Raw genomic sequence first — 26,307 nt, forward strand, 5'->3', positions numbered from 1 at the left:
TCCTATCAGTACAAGCCTTTGTAAACAGTCCCTCCCCAGCTTTCTTGTACTACTTAATACCTCCATATCTTCTCCTTCTAAGTATGTTAAGATTCTCTCGTGGCCACTACAGATGAACTCTTGCACATTTCTAATGGAGGAGGACTGCAGCTACTTTACAAACCATTTTGCAAAGTCATAATCTGTACCAAACTTGAATGTTAGTTCAGTGTCTTAAAACTTCATCATCATGGCATTTTCCACAAAATATATATTCACAATTAATTGGCTATTTTAAGCAACAAAATAGGAACGTAAACATTATGTTAAATTACTTTAGAGCTGTCAGTAGTTTAAAATTGTATTTCCTATTATTCGTCAATATAAAACACATTAAAATAAACAGAATATTTGCATTTATGATATTTTATCTGTTCTAGTAAAGATCTGTTACTACAGTAGAAAAAGCATCTGCAATATTAAGAAAATGGGCAGCAGACAATACTGAATATACAGTAATTTGTGATACTATAGTTTTTTAGTTTCAAGATAGAGGAAACTCCAATATTTGTCCCTTCTTGTGCATGTTGATAGGGCTTGTAAGCTGCTCAGTTGAAGGATAATAGTGACTGCCACTGTCACTTTCATCTCTCTCTAAATCTCAAAATCCATCACTAGGTCAAGGAAATCCTCCTCTAATATCCATGTCCTTCCTTGGGAATAACTCGGAGATCTGCATTTAGGACCTGCTATTTGAGAAACTGATCAATAAGGAATTTATTTATGAAATGTTGATTATATTTAGCTTTTCACAGTGGCTCTGCTTCCTTAGTAAGGAAACGTGGCTGATTTAAAGGACTGCAATCACTATTAGAAGCAACAGATTATTTTCCTAAGGTAAGCATGCACACTGATGAAATTGCTTATTGTAGAACTGCTAAAAACTCTGCATATTAGAAAAGAGATTTTGCTGTAACACACTGCATACTTTAAAGTTAATGAAAATTCTTTGCTGCTTTTTGTAAAGTAAAATGTAGATTTTTATATGATGCCAAATTCTGTTCTAGGATATCCTTATTCAGGGCATTTTCTCTCTGAAGATAAGTGAATGTGGTGGGCCAGTAAGAAAGTGAGAAATAGGTAAAATGAAAGAGTAGAAGAAAAGGAAGCTGATTTTCTATTCAAAACACTCATGTAGAAAGATAATACTGCCTTTGTTTTCTTACAGCCCTGAAGATTTTGATATGTAGTAATTAATATAATTATGGTTTAGGTCATAATGTTTGAAAACTTGATTGTTTATCATAGCAGTCACATTTAAAAACCCAAGACACTAAAACCAAACTGCTTGTGATGATACAGTAAAAGCAATATGATAAAAATGTAAAATACCATTGAAGCAAGCATTATCTGCATTACCTTTACATATACTACCTAAATATGATAATGTGAAACTGAGCACTGGACTATTAAAATAAGTGTAACGGTTTGTAATAATGTATCAGTTTAAGAAAAAAAATGCAACTACCGAGTATGAAATATGGTAGTGATACAATTTAGTAAAAAGCCTCTGAATTATTTTGTTTGGAAAACCTCTATATACAATAAAAAATGCATTAAGGTGAATTCCAGACTTATTGTGTTTAACAGGAAATTTTCTGTGTTCCCACTATCAGGGTTCTGTCACAGAAGTGCTGTACTGAGGTAACCGCAGTCCCCAAACCAGAAGCATTTACTTGTCTGTTCAGCTTGCGCTGGGCACATGCTGCACTAGCATTTCAGATTAAGAAACTTAAGAATTTTTAGAACTCCTCACAATTTTGAGACTAATGGAATTTGAAGATATTCTTTCGCTATATATTGTAACTGAACAACAGAGGAAATAACTTAGTGTAGCAGTCACCTAAGCACCACATTCAGATTTAGTATTTTGAGACCACAAGGTAGTAAATACTTCTGATTTCCATGTGCAGATGAATTTGAAGCACACCTAATGCTCACTTAATGCTTCCAGTATCTCAGTAAGATGAAATCTTCAGTCCTGTCCTAAATGGCAGCTCTTCTTTCCCAGCAAGTCCTACACATGGCTGCCATGGCTCATTCGGCAGAACACTTAGCACCCCATAATATACACTAATGGAACTGGAGGAATTTGTTTAATTGCAAAATAGATACAGATTTTTTGCCCTGACTCTGGAAGTGTTTGGATTTTTCTGTCCTATTTTATCACACTTCTAATCATCTTTAACCTCTAGTATATCTGCAAATTAGTATGTCTGGATAGCGCAACATTAAAGATGGATTTTTTTTGCTCTGAAAGTTAAGAAAGACTCAAAGAGCAAAGATAAACATGAAAAATCAGTTCCTTCATAGAAATGCTGGGAGTCCAATATGAACTGATTCAGAGCCCACTCTGTTGGAGATATGATTTCCCTTGAGATGAATACATTTGCACTTGTCTGGTGCTGAGCAATTGGAAGTGGTTGGATACAGCTTCATTCTGCACCATTTTTGTGAGCTGTGTGAACTCCAGTGTGGCTCTTTGGAGGACATAGGTTAAATCAGGATGGAATTTTGAGTGCCAGCATTAGAAGAGCTTTCAGAGCACCAATAAGCAGATACAAAGCTACTTAATTCAGCCTGGCACACTTTCAATCTCCACACTTTCAAACACAATTTATCCTTGGAGTAAGTCAGTGGAAACCCTGTTACAGTTTTTGAGCTCCTGGTGAATCTAACCTAATGTTTACTACGTCTTAGAAACTTAGAATCCTTTCATGTGACATTTTAGACCTTAGAACTGTCCAGCAATGTTGGATGGCATTTAGCACTACACATGGAAGAATACACCTTACTTTTCAATCTTTATCTTGCTGTTTTGTAGGCTGGGTTTTTTTGTATTTTTTTTTTGCATGTGTCATTCTTGTCTGATGACCACTGGAAACATGGTCCTGTGCAGGAATATTTTTCATTTTATTGAATAGTAAGGAAAGTCAGGTAAAGTCTGACAGTAATGTGGCAGCTGTGTCATCCTGCACCTCTTTTGCAGTGTGCTTGACTCTAGAATGGAACTACTTTCTCTAAGACCAATTCATTGTATGGATTTTGTCTTCATTTATCAATGGTACAGTCACTCATTTGTCAGTTTGTTGTATAGATGCATCTCTATACTCTGATTTCACATGTGCTGTGGATAGCATCTGTTTTATAATCCTATCTAAATGGCCCTGAGAAGAGTAGATCACACTGTAGACACAATTCATGCCCAAAGAGTTGGCAGCCTCACTGATGCCAAGATATAAACGGCAAAATTGTAAGAACAGTGTTGGAAAGGGAGAGCAGAAGCTAATTACCCCAGTTCTGGAAAGACTATGCACTAGAATGCACTGTATTAATTATGTGCGCTACAACATTTTCAGTTTTTTAATACTGAGCTAAACAAAACAGACATGAACAGCCACTAACATTTCATTTAGATGTTTTTATACTACCTGCTATATGAGTATGAATAAATTTTGAGCTTTTGGTTCAGAACCAAATGAAATATTGGCAGACGTTTCAAACACATTTTCGCAGTATATGATCGGACTCAGGAGAAAGACCTAAATTAATGCTTCTTCTAAGAGAAAGACATGCTGAACATTCCCTATAGCAGCAATTTCCTGGTGGGAATGGCATAGAAGAAAGGAATTTGAAAATACTGTTGTTGGCTTGGGGGAAATAGGGATATAAATGGTTCACCTTTAGAAAAAAAAATTACTTGCTACTTCTGCTAGCTGTGAAATAACTCAATTCTTTTTAGTCTTCCTCAATTATCTAGCATAAGAAAAATTTGACCATGAAGGTAGGAGTCATTGAGACCCATCACTCCCATGCAATTGTTCCCAGTGTGATAGTACAAGATACCAGTGAAGATCCTGGACCACCAGATGAAGGGGAAAACAGGTATGTCAAATTTATCATTTTGTGTCTATTTGGGTTTTTTAATTTGATAATTTGCATTGGATTAAATAAGACTGGAGACTTGCCATCATCTAGTTTTCTTCACCTCCTAGTAATAAATTAAGTTCTCAAGATTGTGATAGATTGATTATTGTAAAAAAATTAGGAGATTAAAACCTGTGTTCTTTCAAGTTCCTCAGATAATTTAGCCCATGGTTAAAATGATGAGAAAGAGTCCATAAAAATTTAGATTAAATGTGGGTTTGTATTTCAACAGATATGTTATAACTGTGTTGTTTTGCTATTCCCCAGGCAAAGACACCTACCTGGTGCACTTGCATGCTACAATATTAACAACAATAGTAATAAGGATGAGTAAGTATTTTTGCCATTTCATAAAACACGAGTACCGGTTGTTTAAGCAGCAGTGAAGAAAAAAATTATATATATATGTGTATAATGACTTTTTAATAATCAGTTGTGTTTATAAACATATATTATAAACAGTAATACCAAAAGTGATTGCAGGTACATTTTAATATCACAAATGTCAATTATGATGATCAATTTCAATACTGAAGTTACAGGTAATATATCTATTATTTTAAAGGAAAAGTAGTGCTATGTGAATACAATAAGGAAAACAGTTTTTGAAGGTCAAACACCTAAATATGTTATCCTTTCTAAATTCAGATGACAACAAGTAATTCAAATAATAATAAATAAATGTGGAAGCAAGGGCTTGTGCATCCCATGAACCTATCGTATTTTTATTTTCTTTAGAGAGAAGAAAAAGAAAAAAGAAAAGAAGAGGTAAGACAAAGAGTAATACTACTACTATTTCTAAGACATTTCATTTATTTCCAAATATGTTTTCACTTAGTATGTAAAAACTAAATATATGAATCTATTTCTTAGCAAGCCAGAAAGAAAAAAAGACGGAGAAACACAAAAGAACAAGGAAAAAAAGGAGAAAACAAAAAAAAAAGATAAGCCCCAGAAGAAAGAAAATAAAGAAGAGTAAGTATTTTTCATTTTGGTTCTGCTATGTTAGTCAAATAAAATTGCTTTTGATGTAAAAACAAATCTATACTTGGATATCCTGTAAACAAGCTGCTTATACTCTAATGAGTGAGTGAACAGACTGCTCGTTCTCCCTAGACTAGAGTTGTTCTTATTTAACTTCATACATTGACAACAGAAATATTCACGCATGGAACTGATCTGAAAAAAAAATAATGAAAAATCTCCTCTGTATTCTGATCAAGCAATTTTTTTTTGAGAACACCCTGCAATAAAAGATGGGCCAGTGTAAAGCAATCTCTTATACATGTAAGAGCACTTACATGCAAATAAACTCTTCTATGATCTAAAAGCCCTTACTTCACATTTTGCTTGGTAGATTCATAATTTCCTGGCCAAGGAAGAGAAACTTAAAATAGTGCAGTAGAAATTTGCATTGCATGATTTCACCTTCTTTGTTTCTTTTTATGTAAACTATGCCAATATTTCATCTTTCTCAGAGCTGTACTTTTCCCAGTGAGAAAGGCATGATTTATCTCACATTAATAGTCACATAATAATTTTATTTTTTGAAAGATAATCAAATCAACTATCAGACAAGACAGTTAAAGGGGTAGGAAACAAATTATTTTAAAAAGACTGACATTGTAAGTGTTATCCTAAACTGAAGTGGGACTGCCAATCTGATTTTTATTAACTTTAGGTTCTAAAGTTTGTATCCTAAGTCACGCCTAACCAGCAGCTTTATGTTCTCCATGCACTGAAGCAAGGAAGCTTAACTTTAATAAAGACCATTTATTTTACAATAACAAAGTTTTCTTTTGCTCCTCAAAAATTGTTATGTGTTTTTTAAGTCTACCATTAAATCTCCTTTTTCTCTACCCATCATATAGGAAGAAGAAAGATATTTTCATTATTGATCCAGCAGGAAATATGTACTACAACTGGTTGTTTTGCATCACAATGCCTGTCATGTACAACTGGACCATGATTATTGCTAGGTGATGTACTCCTTTAATGACTACATAAAACTCCAGTAAACTGTAATATCCTTGAATATATTTAAAAAATATTTTATTCATCACTGATTTCATGCAGGCATTTAAGTTTCATTTCATGGAAATTTACTTTTGTCTTTTCCTATTCAGAGCCTGTTTTGATGAGCTTCAGCATGACTACTTAGCAATATGGTTTATTATTGATTACATTTCTGATGCCATCTACGCTGCTGACATGTTTGTACGAACAAGAACAGGTTAAGTATACTCAATTACTCCTCTTCGTATATTTATGTCAGCTGATTTAGGATATTCAGAATACTGCTGCTCTTATCTGAGTGCTTTTGATGAGGTGCAATAGTGAAAAAGGCATTGAGATAGGTTTCTGAAAGGCTGTAGTCTGTAACCTGTAAAACCAGGGGAAAGTGATGTATTACTGAAAGAACACATAAAGCCTGATGTAAAATAGGCGTGAGGTAAGCCAGATAAAAGCTGTTGTATGTGCAGCTGACTCAACAAGACAAAATAAACATGCAATGCAGCCATGTGAGGATGAGGTATTCTGAAAAATTAGCACCTAAATCAGGATTTTGTATTTAAGGAGATCCAAGTATTTGCTTGATTTTCAAGACCATTGAGTAAACAAGACACTCAACTAACTTCAGCTGCACCTGTTTCTTTTAAAATCTTATCCCGCATCCAAAGCTCCTGAGTAGATACACTCAATAGGGAACTGAAATTCCCATGTTCAAATTTTTCCCCTGTGGAGTTTTTAGGAGGTTTAGGGTTTTTTTTTTTTTCAGATGTTCACCATAGTGGAAAAGTGGAAGGAAAAAATCAGAGCTAGAAATGTCTAATTTTCAAATCTGTATAGTTTAGCTCAAGCTGAACCATATAGCACTAAGTTGAATATTTGGAAATAATAAATTAGTTGTTAAAAACTAAGAGACATTATGTACCACCTGGAACTCACAGCCAAAATATTTTTCAAAGTAGATTCTAATTGACATTAAATACAACACAATTGCAGTTGTAATATTATTTTATTATTTATTTTGATTTTAGGTTACCTAGAGCAAGGTCTTCTGGTGAAAGAAGAACAAAAGCTTCGAGAGAAATATAAGTCGTCTTTTCAATTCAAGTTAGATTTTCTGTCGATGATACCAACTGATCTCTTATACTTTAAGTTAGGACTGAATTATCCAGAATTAAGAATAAACAAATTACTCAGAGTAGCTCGGATGTTTGAATTCTTCCAGCGAACAGAAACAAGGACAAACTACCCAAACATCTTCAGGATCTCTAACCTTGTCATGTACATTGTGATTATTATTCACTGGAACGCCTGTGTGTACTACTCGATCTCGAAAGCCATTGGATTTGGGGCTGACACATGGGTCTACCCCAACACCTCTGATCCTGAATTTGCCCGTCTGACTAGAAAGTATGTCTACAGTCTGTACTGGTCAACACTGACCCTGACTACTATTGGTGAAACACCCCCTCCTGTGAGAGATTCTGAGTATTTCTTCGTGGTCGTAGACTTCTTGGTTGGAGTTTTGATTTTTGCTACCATTGTTGGTAATGTGGGCTCTATGATCTCCAACATGAACGCTGCCAGGGCAGAGTTTCAAGCGAGGATTGATGCTATCAAGCAGTATATGCACTTTCGGAATGTGAGTAAAGACATGGAAAAAAGAGTTATAAAATGGTTTGACTACCTGTGGACAAACAAAAAGGCTGTGGATGAAAGGGAAGTCTTGAAGTATCTGCCAGATAAACTAAGGGCAGAGATTGCAATCAATGTTCACCTGGAAACACTAAAAAAAGTTCGGATTTTTGCAGACTGTGAAGCCGGTCTCTTGGTCGAATTGGTTTTGAAACTCCAACCACAAGTATACAGTCCTGGAGATTATATTTGCAGAAAAGGAGATATTGGACGAGAAATGTACATTATCAAAGAAGGCAAGCTGGCAGTAGTTGCTGATGATGGAATTACCCAATTCGTGGTCCTAAGTGATGGCAGCTATTTTGGAGAAATCAGCATTCTTAATATCAAAGGAAGCAAAGCTGGCAATCGAAGAACAGCCAATATTAGAAGTATTGGGTACTCAGATTTGTTTTGTCTTTCTAAAGATGACCTCATGGAGGCTTTAACAGAGTATCCAGATGCAAAAGCTATGCTGGAAGAAAAAGGCAAACAAATTCTAATGAAAGATGGGTTGCTGGACATTGAAGTTGCAAATTTAGGAAGCGATCCTAAAGATCTGGAAGAAAAGGTCACCTACATGGAAAGAGCTATTGACAGATTACAAACAAAGTTTGCCAGGTTGTTGGCTGAGTATGAAGCTGCACAACAGAAACTCAAAAAAAGACTTACACAAATCGAGAAAATATTGAAGCCAGTTATAGAGGAAGAATTTGCAGACTTAGAAGAAGGAGAACCATCCACAGATAAACCTGTGGTGTCAAAAGCGGACTAAAACAGTGGAGGTTGCCAATAAGACTTAGGGTCAAATCCTGCACGGGGCTGAATACATTCAATTCTAATCTTTGTAAGACCTGCCTATTAATAATGAAAAACTATTTGTTGAGGTAATATCACTAACTTACTAAATCAGGTTTTGGGAAGGAAGAAGAAATTGAGAATGAGGATGTAAGATAACACCTTGCTCTTGCACAAACAGATAGCATTATCTGCTAATGCGTTATGTACTCTTTACGTAACACTGCTCTATAGCATTCAGTCTATATACAGTATTACACTGGCAAATATTGAACATTTTGCTGACTATTTTAAAATAATTTAATCATGTCTACTTACGGAAAGAATGAAAATTTTGGTAACAATTATATTATTTGAAGTTAATATAGGCATGAACTATGATATTAAATTTGTCTATAAACAACTATTGATTAACATAAGATTACTATGAAATAGTATGTAAAGAATTAGGTGTATCTACAATGCAGATGTGAGTAATGAAGGCTGTAACATTTGGAAAAGATTACTACTTCATTGGGTCCACTTTTCTTGATTTCTTGAAATGTAAGTGGGCAGTTTTAAATGGTGCTTTTTTTGGATATTACATGCAAAGGCTGAAATAGAAAGGGGAGAAAAAGTACTTTTTTTCAAGCATTGGTATGACAATTACAGATGGCTCAAAATCTATCTGTTCTTTCTGCAACAATAACAAATACATAATATTAAAGACTCTTCTGCTCCATGTAATCATATGGCTGCTGAACATTGACTATCAAGTTTTTAAGATCTATCCTTAAAAATGTTTATGCCCTTAATGTAATAGTTGTGGACATTGGCCAAGTGCAAAGGGCAGACATGACCAAAAGAGGCCAAACTCTCCCTACAGCATGTTCTGTTGCTGCTGTTGGGGAAAGCATATGATGACTAAATAGGGTTGGGTTTTTTTTTTCACTGTTGGGGTATTTTTCTTCTGTTCGTAACTGCTGCTAAGACAGTAAAATATACTGTTTCATGTTAGATACATTTTCAACTGCTTTAAGAAGCATTTTCTCCTTGGATTTTTCCCCTGATTTATGTCTTTTTCCATTGGCAAAAAAATGGTTTCATTATTTGTGGTCTCAGAAGGGTATTTTCAGTAGACTTTGATCATAGCCACTTAACATTGGAAAAGTTTGATGATGGGGAATGAAGAAAGGGACTGCAAGGGGAGAATGCGTAATTCTGTATTTAGGGCAATTTGATTATCCTGGGCAACTGGATTGCCACTCTTAAAAAATACGTATCTCAATATTGCTATCACTTTGTAGTATCTCTATAGTTTCATTTTTCTCCTTAATAACATGGAGATACTATGAAGTGGATCCTTTCTAAAGTGCATTCATTGCTGGTTGTTTTATTTTTTGTAATGTTGACAGGTTTCCAGAATACCAGAGATCTAGAAATAACTCCTGATTTCACTGTAAGGATTAAATGTTATGAAGTAATTAATATATAGGATATATGTGGAACAATAAGGATAAATATAAATATGAAATGGCTGCTCATCCACTGTTGATCCTGTACTTTGAATGACAAATGTAATAATGTGCTGGTGAAAGGAAAGCGTGTGTCATCATTTCATAAAAGACTCCATCTGTGTACACAAGAACAAGCATTATCCTGGCATTCACCACATGGCGAATGTTGGATTTGCAACCATGCGTTCTTCCAATTCAGGTCCTGAACGTAATTTGCAACCTTTATGGCAGTAGCATCCTATAGGGCCTGCATCATATTTCACTAGGCATATCTCCTTTGTTGAAGAGTTTAAGGCTTTATATTACAGAAATGTGCATATGATAATGATATTTAATTAATAAAGGCAGAGATGTACTGTTCATAGTTTTTTTTTTTAATGGATCCTTTAGTCTACAACACAAATGGTAGTTGCTAGCTGCCTCTTTCTGGAGGTTTCAATACAGGATGGGGGATGATATAATTGAAAGCAGCCCTGCAGAGAAGGGCTAGGGGGTGCTGATTGATGAGAAGCTTGCCATGAGCCAGCAAAGTGCACTTGCAGCCCAGAAGGCCAACAGTATCCCGGGCTGCATCAAAAGAAGTGTGGCCAGCAGGTCGAGGAAGGTGATTCTGCCCCTCTCTTCCTCTCTTGTGAGACCTCATCCGGAATCCTCAACATAAGAAGGATATGGAGCTGTTGGGAGTGGGTACAGAGGAAGGCTACAAGGATGATCAGAGGGCTGTAGCACTTCCCATACGAGGACAGGCTGAGAGAGTTCGGATTGTTCAGCCTGGAGAAGAGAAGGCTCCAAGGAGACCTTATAGCGACATTCCAGTACCTGAAGGGGGTCTACAAGGGCTTTAAGTGAAAAGACTAGGGGCAATGGGTATGAACTGGAGAGGGAAAGATTTGGACTAGACATAAGGAAGAATTTCTTCACGATGAAAGTGGTGAGGCACTGGCACAGGTTGCCCAGGGAAGCTGTGGCTGCCCCATCCCTGGAGGTGTTCAAGGCCAGGTTGGATGGGGCCTTGGGCAGCCTGGTCTAGTAGGAGATGTCCCTGCCCATACCAGGGGGGTTGGAACTGGATGATCTTTAAGGTCCTTTCCAACCCAAACAAGCCTATGAATAAAAATTCTTTGGTTTAAAACACTTCAAAATAAAACAGAAAAACAGATTTGACCTCCAGCAGTATACTTACTATTCTCAGAGGATTTATGACAAAGCATGTTTTTACTAAAACAAACAAAACCCGCTTGCTAAGAGCGGAGTTTTCTGGCACAGAACATAAGTGATATAAGGATATGTCAATGAAATTAAAACTATGTTGACTTGCAGTTATTTGTCAGAACTTTTCAGGAGACACATTGGTTCCTCAGTATTTATTTTCTAGTGGAATATGTCCCTGCCCATGGCCGGGGGGCTGGAACCAGATGATCTTTAAGGTTCCTTAGAACCTAAAATATTCTATGATTCTATTCTATGTATTTCTGTGCAATAAAACCTTCTGGATATACGTCAGTGAAGTTTCTAAACACACTTTGTGGCCGATTTTTAAACTCTCACACTCTGAAGAGGGTGAAGAAAACGCACCCAATGGCCAGGCACTGCCAGAAATTTACTCGGGAGAGAAGGAGGCTGATGGGGAGCCCTCATTGCCCTGTGCAGCCGCCTCAAAGGATATTGCAGTGATGCAGACATCAGTCTCTTCCCCGAGGTAACAAGCAACAGGATCATAAAATCATAGAATCACCAGGTTGCAAAACACCCACTGGATCATCGAGTCCAACCATTCTTATCAAACACTAAACCGTGTCCCTCAGCACCTCGTCCACCCGTCCCTTAAACACCTCCAGGGAAGGAGGTGTTTGGGCACTGTTCCGTGAAAAATTTCTTCCTAATGTTCAGCCTAAACCTGCTCTGGCAGAGCTTGAGGCCATTCCCTCTCATCCTGACCCCTGTCACTTGCGAGAAGAGGCCAGCTCCCTCCTCCCCACAACCTCCTTTCAGGTAGTTGTAGAGAGCAATGAGGTCTCCCCTCAGCCTCCTCTTCTCCAGGCTAAACAACCCCAGCTCTCTCAGCCGTTCCTCATAAGGCCTGGAATGAGAGAAAAAAGGATGAGAGAAAACGGCCTCAAATTGCACCAGGGAAGTTTAAATGGGATATTAGGAAAAATGTTTCCACTAGAAAGAGCGGACGAGCACGGGAATAGGCTGTCCCGAGCAGCGGCCGGTGTTTAGAGTCCGCGCAGACGCGGTGCTGAAGGACGCGGTTTAAGCGGTGGAGTTGACGGTCAGACCGGGTGATCTGACAGGTCCTCTCCCACCCCAGCCACGCCGTGACCGGTGGCCGGAGCCTCGACGTCCGCAGTCCGAGCGGCAGGCAAAAAGTAAACCCAAGCCTTACGGCGCCCAGAGGCGCCCTCCAGGAGACCAGCCGAGCGGTTCGCGATGACGCGCTCCGCCCCGCCCCGCCCGCCTCTCCGTAGCCTCGTGGCGGCCTCCTCTTTCCTCGCGCCGCCCGCCCCGCCCCGCCCCTCGCGGGGAGCCCCGGGAGCTGTAGTCGGCCCGGGCGGAGCGCGCGGCCCTCGGTGCGGGCTCGGCTCGGCTCGGCCCCGCGGGCGGCGATGGAGGCGCCGTGGCGGCAGGGCGGCCGGGGCCGGGGCCGCGCCAGGCCCGCGGCAGCGATCGCCGGGACGGCCTCCCGGCCCCCGCCCGGCCGGGACCGCGGCGAGGGGGGCGGCGGTGAGTGTCGCGTCCTCCAGGCCTGGGCAGCGCGGGGCCGGCGGCTGAGAGCGGGGCCGGGGCGGCCCCCGAGGGACCGAAAGCACCGAAACTGGGCTTGGCGGAACCGCAGCGAATCTGTAGGGTGCGATAGTCTGAGACGGGGATGGTCAGGGGGCTGGAGCACGAGGAGAGCTGGGCTCGTTCAGCCTGGGGAAGAGAAGGCTCCGGGGAGACCTTATAGCGACCTTCCAGCACCTGAAGGGGCTGCGGGAAAGCTGGGGAGGGACTGTTCGCAACGGCATGTAGTGATACGGCTAGGGAGAACGGCTTTAAATTGGAAGGGGGGAAATCTAGATTAGACATTAGGAAGATATTATTCGCAATGAGGGTGGTGAGGCACTGGCACAGGTTTCCCAGGGAAGCTGTGGCTGCCCCACCCCTGGAGGTGTTCAAGGCCAGGCTGGATGGGGCCTTGGGCAGCCTGGTCCAGTGGGATATCCCTGCCCATGGCAGGGGAGTTGGAATTGGTTGATCTTTAAGGTCTCTTGCAACGCAAAGTATTCTCTAATTCTATGGTATGGAGATTGAGGAGGCACCTAACAGCTGTGATCTGCTGAAGACTTATGTATGTCGGTGGTGTGTTATCTTCAAGACACGTTGGTTTATTACGAGCTCTTTTTTTAGTCCAAGTGAGAGTCTTCATCTATTTCACATATAATAACTTAAAAAAAAAAAGAAAAAGCAGTAACTTCAAAAAAAACCCCTATATTAAAACACTCACTTTTGATGCTGCCAGCTGTGAGTTTGTATGAACCCGCTATTGCAATAAACACTTGTTGGATGGAGGGAAGTCAATAAAAGTCATAATTTAAAAAATACCAAATGCCTGGATAGGTGCCTGTAGGGTATCAGCAAATTATAACAACTGTTCTTGTCAAGAATTGCCTGATTTTCTCTTTTATTTTTATTTTCCTTCATGCAGTGAAAGCTGTATTTATGTGGGGTGTTTGTGGGATTTATTTTAAGTATCCTCTTTGAAAAACAGCGTTATAGATTCATATGCTCTAGTATACTTGGTTGCATTTGTCAGCAGTAATTGACAGATAATAATTCCTGTTGTAAATTTTATGCATAATGCACAGTAAAGAAGAAGATATAATTTATCTCTTCTTGTTAGTATTAAATATGTAGCAACATGCTACCTTTAAAATTATAAGGCAGCAAACTTTTTAAAGAGAAGGACAGTTGAAAGTATGTGGAACTGAACACATTGTTGTGATTAACTATCATGCTGTTAATCATAATTAATCTGTTTTCTTAATAGAATCAAATTCACAGAAGAAGTTTGATGAAATTAAGAAGGCTAATCAGGCAGCAGCAAAAAAGCTAGTTGAAGACCAATTTAGCTCCTCCTCTGATGAAGATGATGAAGATGAAGTTAAACAAGGAAAGATTTTGGCCAAAACATTTACTATTTATGCCAGTCAAACTGGTAATTTTTTCATTTATTGACTTTTATTTTGGTGTGAAGGCATGAGCAGTGTATGTTACTGACTATGTATTAGAATTTTTCCATAACTGGAGGGGAAGCACTTCATTCTGATGTTTTATATTAAAAACATTTGTTCCCAGCAATGCATGCTGGCGGTACTGGTCTCTTTATGTAGAATCAATTGTGTAGTTTTGAAACAGTCCTAAGTACTATTATTAATGTGTCTTAATGCGTCTTTGAAGTAATATATTACTGGCCTCTTCTCAGAAAAAAAGTATGTGTAGTTTTACAGCAGTCTCAACATGTACAGCATATCAGATCAAACATTACTGATTGCTTTAAAAATCTTTATATGTTCAAGATGGAGGTGCAAGTGAACTGGAACGCACAAGACAGTACATGAATGAAGCTTTTCAGTCAGGGGCTATGACATGTCTGATCTGCATTGCTTCAGTTAAAAGGAACCAAGCTGTAAGTATTTTACAGTAATCTTTTAGAATTAAGTAAATATGACTGAATAACTTATGTTTAATTCTTGGGATTGGTATTTTCAAGAATGCTAAATGCAGCATATGACATCTTTGGGTTCTTCAAACACTTGAAGAAATAAGTGATTATATATGCATAGCTTGTTATCATGATACACTTGTTTTGACATATGTCTGTTACTGTAATGTAAAATAGTTATTTTTAAATTTGAGAGTAGAAGATGGGAGGAAAAGAAAAGCATAGGAAAGCCAGTGCATGCAATGCTGTAATTGGTGAGCTATGTTGTAGCAAACACCAAAGTAAAAAAAACTAGGAAGTTAAGAAATATTCTTGCTAGATTTATATCAGGAGAGCTAAGATAGACTTTGCTGCTCTAAGCGCTCCAAGAGAAAGGTGATGTGTCTGGGAAGACCGTCTTATTTCATGTATGTACATTTTTCATGGGAAAGATTTTTGACTTTGCCCTCCATAAGTTAATGGGGAAATTCTCCTTGTTTTCACAGCGTAATTTTATAACAATGTCATAAGTTACTTAAAAAATCAAGAAATTAAAACCTAAATTTTCTGCTGCTTTTATCTTACTAAATTGTTATTCTAAGCTGACAATTTAAGGTATCAATGTGGAAAGTACCAAAGTCACGAAACTGGATTTCTGTTATTTAAGTTGCTTTTCTGTAGCAGGCTGATGTTCTAAGTGAAGAATTGTGATTTCACTCCAGAACTGAAAAGAAGTACACTGGGAACAAGCACATAAAGGTTTAATGATGGAGACAGGATACTTGCACAATCAACTCTGCCTTGAACACATTTGCTTTAATTCTGTTCCATTTTATACCTCTCTTACTCTTTGAGCAAAAGACACTCTGTTGGAAACCATGCTTCTAATGCAATCTTTTTATTACTAGTGTTGTATCTATACAGTGGCTGAGGGAACTGGGGTTGTTTAGCCTGGAGAAGAGAAGGGTGAGGGGAGACCTTATTGCTCTCTTTAACTACCTGAAAGGAGGTTGTAGAGAGGAGGGTGCTGGCCTCTTCTCCCAAGTGACAGGGGACAGGACAAGAGGGAATGGCCGCAAGCTCCGCCAGGGGAGGTTTAGGCTGGACATTAGGAAAAAATTCTTCACAGAAAAGGTCATTGGGCACTGGAACAGGCTGCCCAGGGAGGTGGTTGAGTCCCCTTCCCTGGAGGTATTTAAAAGATGGGTGGATGCGATGTTGAGGGACATGGTTTAGTGTTTGATAGGAGTGGGTGGACTCGATGATCCTGTGGGTCTTTTCCTACCTAGTGATTCTGTGATATAAATCCTGAAGTTTGAAAAGGGTAAAAATCTTTCTAGTACTTTTACTACCCGCATGTCTTAGAGACCTAGAGTATGAGATAAGGAGAGAGGTGGAAGGAGAGCTGGACTTATTTAGCCTAGCACAGAGAAGGCTAAGGGATGATGTGATTGCAGACTCTGTCTACTTGGAGTTGTGAAAGTGGCTTAAACCAAAGTCATCTTTGTGGTGACAGGCAGTGTAATAAGGGGCAATGGCAAAAACTGGGGCTTGGCAGGTGCAGACTGGGTACTAGGAAGGTAATACTACACTTGAAGCACTTTGCCCAGGATAATTGTAGAGTTCCTGTCCTTCAGGATTTTCTAACTTTACTGGACAAGATTGTGCTGAGCTGAGCTCAGTTGACAATAGTCCTATTTTGGGCACAGGGTTGTGCTATGTGACCTCCAACAGTGTATTTAAATCAAAATTTCTATGATTATATAAGTATTTTGGACTCCGTAATCCTTGGCAAAACCTCCCACAGCAGTAGGAAAAAAGCTTATAGGTATGAATCTGTAACACTAAAACTGCCTATATTAATGTGACAGTAAGTGTAATCTTCCTTTGGAAACCCATTTTTTAGGTGAAAAAATAGCAAGCTTGTATTTCTTTTGATATTATGGATGGTCATCGATGGAAACAAAATGAAGCTAACATAAAGCGCTTAGCACTTATATCTGCTCTTTAGGTCTGGAGCTGTTGTGGATGCTTTTGTATATTTCACCTGGTGTGTATCCAAAAGTGGGCCAAAGACAGCCTTTTCCTTGTGTCTTCTCCCTTGACAGATGAAGATTTTGGGAAGAAAGATTATCCCTGGCCATGGTGAGCTCTTCATCGACAATTGCAAAGATACATTTGTGGTGAAACATATGTGAACTGTAGTTACTTTAGAAAGGAATGATATTTGTAAATTACATGCACATACGCACAAAAAAAGTTTAGAAGACTGACTCTTCTATTACTTTTCTGAATTTTTAAGTTTTCATTAACATGATTCAGGAATATTTCCCAGTGAAATTAAAAACCTAATGCATCAAATTTTTCTTAACCTCTGAGATGGTAACTTATCCTGTATCTCAACTTCTAATATTTATTTCTGAATGGCTTTATATATTTCTCACTTTTTAAATTGGCACCATGAAATAAATTTAAAAAAAAAGTTCTAAAGTAGCAAGGTGTAGGGATTTTTTTTTTTTTCAGTCTCTATAATTCATGCATTAAAGACAGTCTTGCAGTTTTACATGAGATTGCATAAAGAAGAAGTTAATATTGTGGCTGCATGAATAATTAAGTGGGTTTGTGTATGAAAGTTCAGTCAAGGTTTCTCTGCATGTTTGTTCCATGCTTTATTTGCCCATCTACTTTTATGTGGAAACTTGTAGTATAATCTTTGAGAAACAGTTCTCTCTCAAACTTGGTGGATTCAAAAGCTCTATTAATGTGGGACTTCAGAGAGCAGATTTGCTTAGGAAATAAGATATAAAATTGTTGACTCACAGCGTCTCAACCTTATAATGCTTATTCTACTATAAACTAGTTTTGTACTTGAGTATAATGTTTATGATGATAAAATTTCAAAGCAAGTGTTAATATATTTAATATTTAAGCACATAATAAAACTGTGCAGTCACTGGAGGAATGGTTTATGGCCTGTTACGTATTATATAGAAACAAATTGACATTTTATTTCGTAAAAATGAGTATGTAGGTCTTCCAAAACCTCTATCCTTCTCTTGAGGAGGAGCTCCTTGTCTGTTGTCTTCTCCCAGGGTAGCCAGAAATGGGAGCTGCTTGTTTCTCCTTTCTTATGTTGCCTCCCTCATCCATGGCTGGTGCCTAAAAGCCCTTAGGACCTGTGGCACTAACAAGATCCAGGCCTTTGGTGCCTTAGGAATAATGCATTTTTTAATATCTGACACCATTAAGGATAACAAATAAAGATGTGCATCTTATAATATCTAAGATGCTAAATTGACAGGATCTAAAATCTTTTAGATAAAATTTTAGTTATTATGTATTGTTTTAATAGCATCACCAAAGTTTACAAATTGCTACTGGTAGAACCCTGTCTTTAATTTCTTCAGTGCTTTGTTGCATACATTCCTTTGGTATTGGAAAAAAATTTATTTGGTATGCTTACTACACTGAATTTTTTGTATATATTCTTAGAGAAAAAAGGTTGCAGTGATAGGATAGTTACTTAGACATTCTAATGAATGTATTGCAGAATCTGACATACTGCAAGACCTTTATTGTAAATTTAGATATGTTGTTACTCTTTACAGTAGCTATAGAAGTGCTAATTGGTAGCCTAGTAACAATCTTGGGAAATTGAAATATGAACTGCTTTTCTTATTAAAAACATCTTCAAAAATTGCTTTTCTTTTCACTTCCTTTTTCCCTTGTTGTAGTCCAAAATGTAGGTTTGAATACAAACGGTCTGAAACTCCCAGTAGGTATTACTGTTACTGTGGAAAAGTGGAGAATCCACCACTGGACCCATGGCTGGTACCTCACTCCTGTGGTCAGATATGTGAAAAGGAATTCAAACCTCCTTGTGGTCATAAATGCTTGCTGCTTTGTCATCCAGGTAAATACTTTGCATCTCTTGGTTGTATGACCTGTATTTATGTAGCTGTTACACAGTTTTATTTAAAATCTGTTAACTATGTTTAGAATCCTCAGAATAAAATACTGTCATGGCTTCATCTGCGGAATGGCTATTTGTGAGGTATTCTTTTTTCTCTACTTAGGGCCTTGTCCACCTTGCCCAAAGATGGTCAAAATCACCTGTCACTGTAAGAAGGCGAAGCCAGTGGCCCGAAGGTGCAGTGCCAAGGAATGGTCGTGCTGTCTGCCATGTGGACGAACGTTGCTGTGTGGACAACACACTTGTGAGAATCCCTGTCATGCAGGTAGCCCTGCCTTCTTAAACTTCAGAGGAGTAGTTGTTTTAATTGCTAAGATATATCATTCCTTTGCAATTTATACTCTAAATGTCACTTGGCAATTACATACAGGAGATTGTCAGCCTTGTCCCCGAGTCAGTAAACAGCGGTGCATCTGTGGAAGGCAGACAGCAGAAAGACTTTGTGCAAGTCCTCAGTGGCAGTGTGATCAGGTATGTTGGAGCTGGCCTTTTTAGCTTATTTCTCATCTTTATAAACTTTGATCACTCAGTATATTAAGGATGGGAAAAACTAATTCAGTAGGAAAATAATTTTATTTTTTAGGTTTTGAAAGCGCAATCAAAAAGCAGCGATGTTTGAGAATGGATTTACTTAGTGGTCCAGTTAATTTCTGACAGTAATTAAAATGTTACTGTTATGGAATTGTGCTAGGGTTAAGCTTAAGCTAGCAATGAATTTGACCTTTACTGTTTGCTTGTACTTGAAGCTGAAATTTCAGCTGTTATCTTCAAAAATAAGCATGAAAGCATTTCATGCTTCTTTGCTTCTAGTGACTATAATAGAATGAAAGCTTAGTGATTCATTCTTTTAAGTATATTTGGAGCTTGTTGTTAGGACGAAGGCGATGAATTGACAGACTGTGAAAAATAAAAATAATTATAGGAATAGTCAGGAGGGCATTGCACCAAGAGGTATTTGGTCATCGTGATCTCAGTAAGAAAGGCACTCAGCCTCTGTGAAGTATAAGTAAAAATGTGATTTATTTCAGCTAACTCTATAGAGAAAGGGACGATAATATAAACAATAGTATGATGTTTTGATGCTGGAACCCTAAGCTGTGTAGCACTGAACGGGCCTCTGATCCATGTACAACATGCAGTGCAGACCCCATCTGTAGAAAGGGTTAACCCATTTTGGTCATCAAAGCTACTGAAGGATTTTGTTATGAGAAAGTATGAGAAAGGAACTTTCTTCATCACTCCTACTGTAAACAGAAAGGATGTTCACAAGAGAACTTCTTACTGTGTTTTTATCAAGACAAGGAGATGCAGGTGGTATAATCACTGATACCAAGTGGGAGCTGCCTCTGCTACGATAACTTTGTCTTGAGTCCTCAGTGTACAGTGGTTTTCCAGTCAGGATCACTGCAGGAGTGATCAGTTTTATTTGGCAAACTTGGTGAATATAGCATTCATTAACAAAACTCAGAAAAAGTTAAATCCAATCCAGATGTCTTGAACTCCTAACTTTTCCCCTAGGATTGCTTTGTCTTGATATGCAGTTTGGTTACATTGCATTCAGTTGGTTTCTCTGAATTTTCCAGGTGTGTGGGAAACCTTTGTCTTGTGGTAATCATGTATGTGAACGAGTTTGCCATGCTGGTCCCTGTGGAGACTGTCCTCGTTCCGGGAAAAGGTCCTGTCCATGTGAAAAAACAAGTAAGCTGCTCTTTTTTGTCGTTTGACAGCCAGTAGTTTAGGTTAATTCTGCAGGGCAGGGTCCGTAAAAAGTTCTTAAAAACAGCAACCCGTGACAGCTTATATTAAGTTTTTTTTTGCTTAATTCTCTCAAAGCTTTATTTACTGCCAGAAGTTTACCTTATGAATAACTGAGTAATTCTAGAGAAGCTTTTAAAAATGTGAGAGGGAATTGGAATTTGAAGTCATATTACACTGCATTTTTTTTCTAAATATTTTGTCTTTTTTCTAAATGTTTGCTTGTACTTCTCTCTTCATCTAGAGTTTATATTGCCTTGTACAGAAGATGTGCCCACTTGTGGTGATAGTTGTGACAAAGTTCTGGAATGTGGCATTCATAAATGTTCACAGCGCTGTCATCGGGGTCCCTGTGAAATATGCAGACAGGTTAGTCTTACTGTAGCAGGTTCATCCTTTGCTTGGGTTTTTTAACACTATATGCCTAGGACAGTGCAAGTCTCTTGAGGAAAATGAAGTCATGTCTATCACAAAATTTATGACTTTCCATTCATTAAAAGCAGCACATTTTTTCACTGTTACCCTCCTGGCCCTCATGCAATTTTGAATTAAGAGCTGAGCATAATCTATCTGAATTGAGGCATGAATGAGGGTTTTATTCATTTGTGTTGATTTCATTTTGTTTGCGTGTTTTGTAAATTAATTATGCCCTTAAACATACTTAACTTTTCCTCAGCTCTTCTACCTTCCTTGCTGCTTTGTCTTACTACGCTATTTCTTCTTCAGCTAAACAGGAAATGCTGTAGCATAACACTATTTCCTTGTTAGTAAGCAAATATTTTGCTTGTCTCTAAATACCTGTGCAGCTTCTGTTTTCTGGCCTGTAAAACTATTGGTGTCTCTGCTCTCAGTTGTTTCTTGCTGAATCAGCTTTAGCTACGAAGTCTATGGTGAAGGTAGTTACCATGTGGTAGCTAGGTTGAAGGTCAGATAAATCTGCTCACCTGCTTCTTAAATAATCCGTATAAACAATGGATGAATCTGGTTTACCACATACTTTTTTTGTATGAATTTGTTTTGCATTTATGCTTGACATCTTGCGCTACACGCTTGAGTGGTTCCCTTGAAGTGGCTTCAAGGCTGCAGTGAGGTGTGATCTAGAGCACAGTGTCTGCGATACTGACATGAGGTCCCCAAGTACAGATCTGTTCCAGGCATTTGATATATTTCCCATTGTGATAGAGCATTGTTGTGTTTTATTTTTCTTTACAGCTAGTAGTAGAATGTTCTATTTTCCACTCTTTTTTTTTCAATATTAAAAATACCCTGCTTTTTTCCTTTTCTTGCTGTCCAGGAAGTTGAAAAACAGTGTCGCTGTGGGAAGCACACTAAACACATGCCATGTCATAAGCCATATCTGTGTGAAACAAAGTGCACTAAAATTCGTGATTGTCAGAAGCACCAGTGTAGGAGAAAGGTAAATGAGTACAGAGATGATCTTTCTCAAATGTGTTGTTTAGATAACTTTTTAAAAAATTCAGATATGATGTTTTGTATTCTATATAAATCATATCAATCTGTTGCTCCACCTTATATTACTTCATAGGAAGAGGAGTCTTCCTCAGCATCATTCAAATTAGTTTGCAGTGTACCAGAATTCTCTGAACAGCATGTCACCAAGAACAACTCGGTGACCTTAAAACCTAGGAGGAGATTTTGACAGCTTTCCACTTCTAGAAGGCAGTTTTGCTTTCGGATACTTGATTAGTTCCAGATTGCTTAAAACATCAGAAGTAGTTAAATCTATTTCTTTCCTTGTTTTGTTGAAAGAGTTGGCAGTATTTCACAGCTTTGTAAAGGGCATACTCATTTTTTTGGCAGCACAGTCATCCACTCCAACTTCTAAAATGCATCACTGCAAAAAGCAGTGGTCTGACAACTAGGAATTTGAGTTTTATTTCCCTTCTCCTTTGAAGTCAAAGGGAATGATCAATAGCTCAGATGTATCTTTTCAGTTTATAGATTTGAGAAGACCTGAATGTTGCCTGCTATGTGTGAGTTAAGACATTATGAATAATGGACTTCTTATCACAAAGAGGCACCAAAAATACAGTTTTATTCTTGGGTATTTTTGACTATTATCATCATTATTACAGTAAATTTGCTTTATGTGAAAAGATGGCAAAACAAGTAAATGCAATCCTGACATCTTTAATTTATGCTAAAAAAATACAGGTTTCTCTTCCTAATTGCCACCCTTCCTTATACAGTTTGGAAGGAAGGGTACCTTTCAAGTTAATAGAAAAGATGGGGTTCTCTCCTGACCTGGCATCCACCAATGTGGTGGTGTTATGATGTATTCTCATTCTTCCTCATTACTACTCTATTTAAGAACAGACCGTAGGTAACTGATTCTAACGTTGTCTGACCTTTGCTACAAAGGTAAAAGGCATTCAAGACTTCTTTTGTGCGAGGGATAATATAATGTAAAAGTGGAAGAAATTGCAGAGTAATGAGACAAACTGTTGTGTATCCTACATGTAATCTTCTGGAATTACTTTGGATTAAAGTATATTAAGAATTTGAACTTTTGAAATGTTCTTATGTGTTTTTGAAGCTCTCTGTTGAAATGATTATTTCAAATGGGTGTTTTTTTCTCATTATTTTATAATTTGTAATTTTTAAAACAACTTTACAGATTGCTTTCTTTCTATACCTGGTATGAATTTGAGGATATTTGACTAAATTGCATGAAATTTTTTAAAGTAGTATTGAAAAAATTAGATGGCAGCAAATGTTTACTAGAAATGTCTAAGTTTTCAGTTATGTGGAGTGTCTGTGTGTGTGTATATATATATACATATATATGTATTTTAATAGTGCTGTCCTGGAAACTGTCCACCTTGTGATCAAGTCTGTGGGCGGACTCTAGGCTGCAGAAATCACAAATGTCCTTCAGGCTGCCACAGAGGTAAGAATAGGTGAAGGATGCCCATAGTGATGCGATATTGTTTATTTTTGCCAAACTTTGTGCTTGCCTGACTCTGTATAGTAACATTCTTCTTTGATAACTGAATGACAGAATAAAACTCTGCCTCAAAAACTAAGGATATAATGCTGCATTGTAGAATAAACTTTTACATTGAATAGCTATTTGATACTGCTTGCATCTTGCAGCCTGAAAAGTGGCTAAAAGTGACAATGATTTCCAATAACTAACAGCAGTATAAAAAATAATAAAGCAGTGTCTATAAGAAAACAAAATTGAACTTTGAGAATGTAAATATTAAATATATGCACTCTGAAGTGTGTGTAATTTATTGATTGTCAATATTTAAGGGCTAACTCTTGCCAAAAGTTCATCTAATGAAGCTAATACCTATGATATCAGATGATAAATTTAGAAAAGAAAAAAACTTCTATGTGCTTTAACGAATTAGTCTAGTACCATTTGCAATACCTTGTCAGAATGTTTGAAAATATTCCTAATAAAGGCAATAAATACTTACATCCATGTGTTTCTCCTTATACGCCAATATTTTGGTAGCTGCTGAAAGTTATTATTATTTCATCTGCAGTAGGTAATACCAGGCCAGGATAATTTTGCAGTGAGCTACCAGATCTCAGTGACCACTAATTTTAAAAGAAATGGTATATTCCCAAGGAAATAACTTGCCAGATTGGGTCCTTTAAAAGGTACCTGATATCAGAATTAGTTGAGGTTGCAGATAATAAGCACTTGGACTTGAACAGGGATTTCTGAAAAAAAAGTAATCTAATATGTTCAGTTTGTGATTTGATTTTTATATATATATATTTTTATTTAAGTTTTTAATCATGCTTGCTGAAATTTAGAATGTATTGCCAGGGAATAGAAATGTTTTGTTTCCTACTGTAGTACATTACAACATTTGTTTTGAGAACAGTGTGCTCCCACCTTACCTTCAGACTTATATGTGACTCTGCCCTTTCATCTTTTTGAGAATGTAGGTACTTGTTTCTGTGAATAGAACATTTAAGTAAATCGTACATGTTAGCCAGTCTGGACAGCACAGCTGTAGACCTTCAGTTATTTTGTAAAAGCAGTTGTTTATGTCTGATGATAAGATAATATAATTTAATTTACTTTGCAATTTAAAGACTATACTTCCATCATTTTTCTTCAGCAGCCTTTTGTCATTGAGAGATCTGCTTCTGGAAGTGTTGCTTCTCAGGTTCTGCTAACAATTCAGAATTGCTCAAAAAGTTGTGCTGTTGATAAAACTTCAAAGCATTGCTTTCTTTCAAGTTTCAGAATGCAATGCGTTTAGTAAGCCCAAATCCCACACCTCTATTTGCATTTTTTAGAAGGTGCTTATTTGTATTGCTAATTACTCAACAGTGATACTTAGCAGTTGGCACTTGAAGAAATAATGTGAGAGAGCTATAAATTAAGACAGATATTTTGCAGATCTCTCCTTAAATATATCAGGTTAGTAGCATGATCAACTTTTTATAAAGGTCGGGGATCTTTTAAAAAAGCATTAATTATACATAGAGAATGAACACTTCTTTAGTATTGTACAAAATCTGTAAAACTTTATTGTACCAGCTTTTCAATGTCTCTTTTCTATCTTTTGAATATAGGTGAAAGATGACATGCCTTCATATGTGTGTAAGACTGAAATATAAATAGCAAACATTTAAGTGTTGGGTGATCCAAATGACTGTGCTTTAATAAAGTTAATTTCTTTTTAAAATATGAGAGGGGGTTTGTTTCTAACTTGATAACAGTTGACAACTCTAGAATCATCAAGATTATTAGTATTCTTTAAGGATGCTGAAACTCTTTCCCAAGATGGATTTGAAACTAAACAGAAACAAAAAGAAGAACAGCCATCTATTATTTAGATTAAACCAGACAATTAAACAGTGTGCATTCTCAGAGTTACTTTAGTTACCATTTTTTATAATCAGTAGTTTATGGAGATTATCATATTGTTAACATATTTAATTTTAGGTAGTTGTAATCCGTGTCCAGAGACTGTAGATGTGAAATGTAATTGTGGAAAAACTGTCATTAAAGTGCCCTGTGGCAGAGAGCGCACCATCAAACCTCCCAAATGCAAACAACTGTGCAGGTCAGTATAGAAAGAGTGTGTGTTTCTGGCTTCTCAGTGCAGTTTAAGGTATCCTTAAAGGAAGTAGTAAAATATAACTTCTAAAGGTAAAAATTATTCTTTTAATATGATTGCAAATATTACTGCTCAGTTTTCTGTATTCTTGACCATGCAGATGGAGATTAGCAATAATCCTTCCTATCAGACACCTCTCTGATGCTGTGGTTTCATGAGCAGCTTGCTGCTATCAAGGGGTAGGTTCTGCCCCACCGAGCACTTCTAATTCTGTAGTCCCACTCCCGTCTTCAAGTCATCTCCGGTACGTTTTGAAGTACCTCCATGAGCAGCTTACCGAGAAACTTGACTCGCAGAATGAAAAAGGAGAATATTATCTGCTGGGGTGTAGCAAGACTGTTTAGTGCAGAGTAGAATTAGGATTGAATAGCTGTTTGAATATACACAAAACTGAGATGAATACCTGTTTTGGGCATAATTGTCCAGTGACAGTAACTTCATATTTCCTGCTGTCATATTGATTCATTCTTGCATTTTACTTCAGTCGACCACCTACCTGCCACCACTCTACCCAGGAGAAACACTACTGTCACTTTGGTCGGTGTCCTCCATGCCGTCAGCCCTGCCAGAAAATGTTAATGTGCGGCCATTTGTGCCCTGTTCCCTGCCATGATGAAGCACTTGTGAAGCAAGCTGGCTCAGTAAGTAAACAGTGAAAAATGGTGTGTGATTTGTTTTCTGAAGAATGAGCAACAGCTGTTTGAGGTTAGTCTTACCTTGGAGAGTTTTGGTGTTCAAAGTAAATAAATAATCAAACACAGAGGCATGCATATTGCTTAACCTACAGTCTAAGTGGTTCTAGCTGCTTTGTTGCAATCTAATAATATTGTGATA

General features: G+C 37.6%; 2 protein-coding genes across 2 annotated transcripts in view; both read left to right on the plus strand.

Annotated features, from left to right (window-relative positions):
• Window positions 1-3,817: 3,817 nt before the first annotated feature.
• On the plus strand, window positions 3,818-8,859 carry CNGA1 (cyclic nucleotide gated channel subunit alpha 1). Its single transcript, XM_069854897.1, has 7 exons — window positions 3,818-3,924; window positions 4,234-4,296; window positions 4,705-4,734; window positions 4,840-4,941; window positions 5,838-5,945; window positions 6,093-6,199; window positions 7,008-8,859. Exons 1-7 carry the CDS (start codon window positions 3,818-3,820, stop codon window positions 8,423-8,425), a joined length of 1,935 nt encoding a protein of 644 aa, XP_069710998.1. The 3' UTR covers window positions 8,426-8,859.
• Window positions 8,860-12,551: 3,692 nt separating this feature from the next.
• Window positions 12,552-26,307, plus strand: part of NFXL1 (nuclear transcription factor, X-box binding like 1) — a 46,236-nt gene continuing 32,480 nt past the window's right edge. Inside the window, exons 1-13 of the mRNA XM_069856085.1 lie at window positions 12,552-12,671; window positions 13,978-14,145; window positions 14,507-14,616; window positions 16,643-16,776; window positions 18,366-18,544; window positions 18,708-18,869; window positions 18,975-19,075; window positions 20,188-20,302; window positions 20,604-20,728; window positions 21,654-21,776; window positions 23,180-23,270; window positions 25,299-25,419; window positions 25,958-26,114. Coding sequence (XP_069712186.1) covers window positions 12,554-12,671; window positions 13,978-14,145; window positions 14,507-14,616; window positions 16,643-16,776; window positions 18,366-18,544; window positions 18,708-18,869; window positions 18,975-19,075; window positions 20,188-20,302; window positions 20,604-20,728; window positions 21,654-21,776; window positions 23,180-23,270; window positions 25,299-25,419; window positions 25,958-26,114 — 1,704 coding nt within the window. The 5' untranslated portion in view covers window positions 12,552-12,553. The remainder of the gene's footprint in view (window positions 12,672-13,977; window positions 14,146-14,506; window positions 14,617-16,642; window positions 16,777-18,365; window positions 18,545-18,707; window positions 18,870-18,974; window positions 19,076-20,187; window positions 20,303-20,603; window positions 20,729-21,653; window positions 21,777-23,179; window positions 23,271-25,298; window positions 25,420-25,957; window positions 26,115-26,307) is intronic.

This window comes from Phaenicophaeus curvirostris, chromosome 4, assembly GCF_032191515.1.
Source record: "Phaenicophaeus curvirostris isolate KB17595 chromosome 4, BPBGC_Pcur_1.0, whole genome shotgun sequence".
NCBI lineage: Eukaryota > Metazoa > Chordata > Aves > Cuculiformes > Cuculidae > Phaenicophaeus > Phaenicophaeus curvirostris.

What these genes read in the sequence shown, in the direction of transcription:
- CNGA1 (XM_069854897.1), top strand. Translation starts at nt 3,818, where the DNA reads ATGAAGGTAGGAGTCATTGAGACCCATCACTCCCATGCAATTGTTCCC. An exon ending in CCAGATGAAGGGGAAAACAG is followed by an intron (nt 3,925 to 4,233) that starts GTATGTCAAATT and finishes GCTATTCCCCAG; the next exon opens with GCAAAGACACCTACCTGGTG. An exon ending in TGGACCATGATTATTGCTAG is followed by an intron (nt 5,946 to 6,092) that starts GTGATGTACTCC and finishes TTTCCTATTCAG; the next exon opens with AGCCTGTTTTGATGAGCTTC.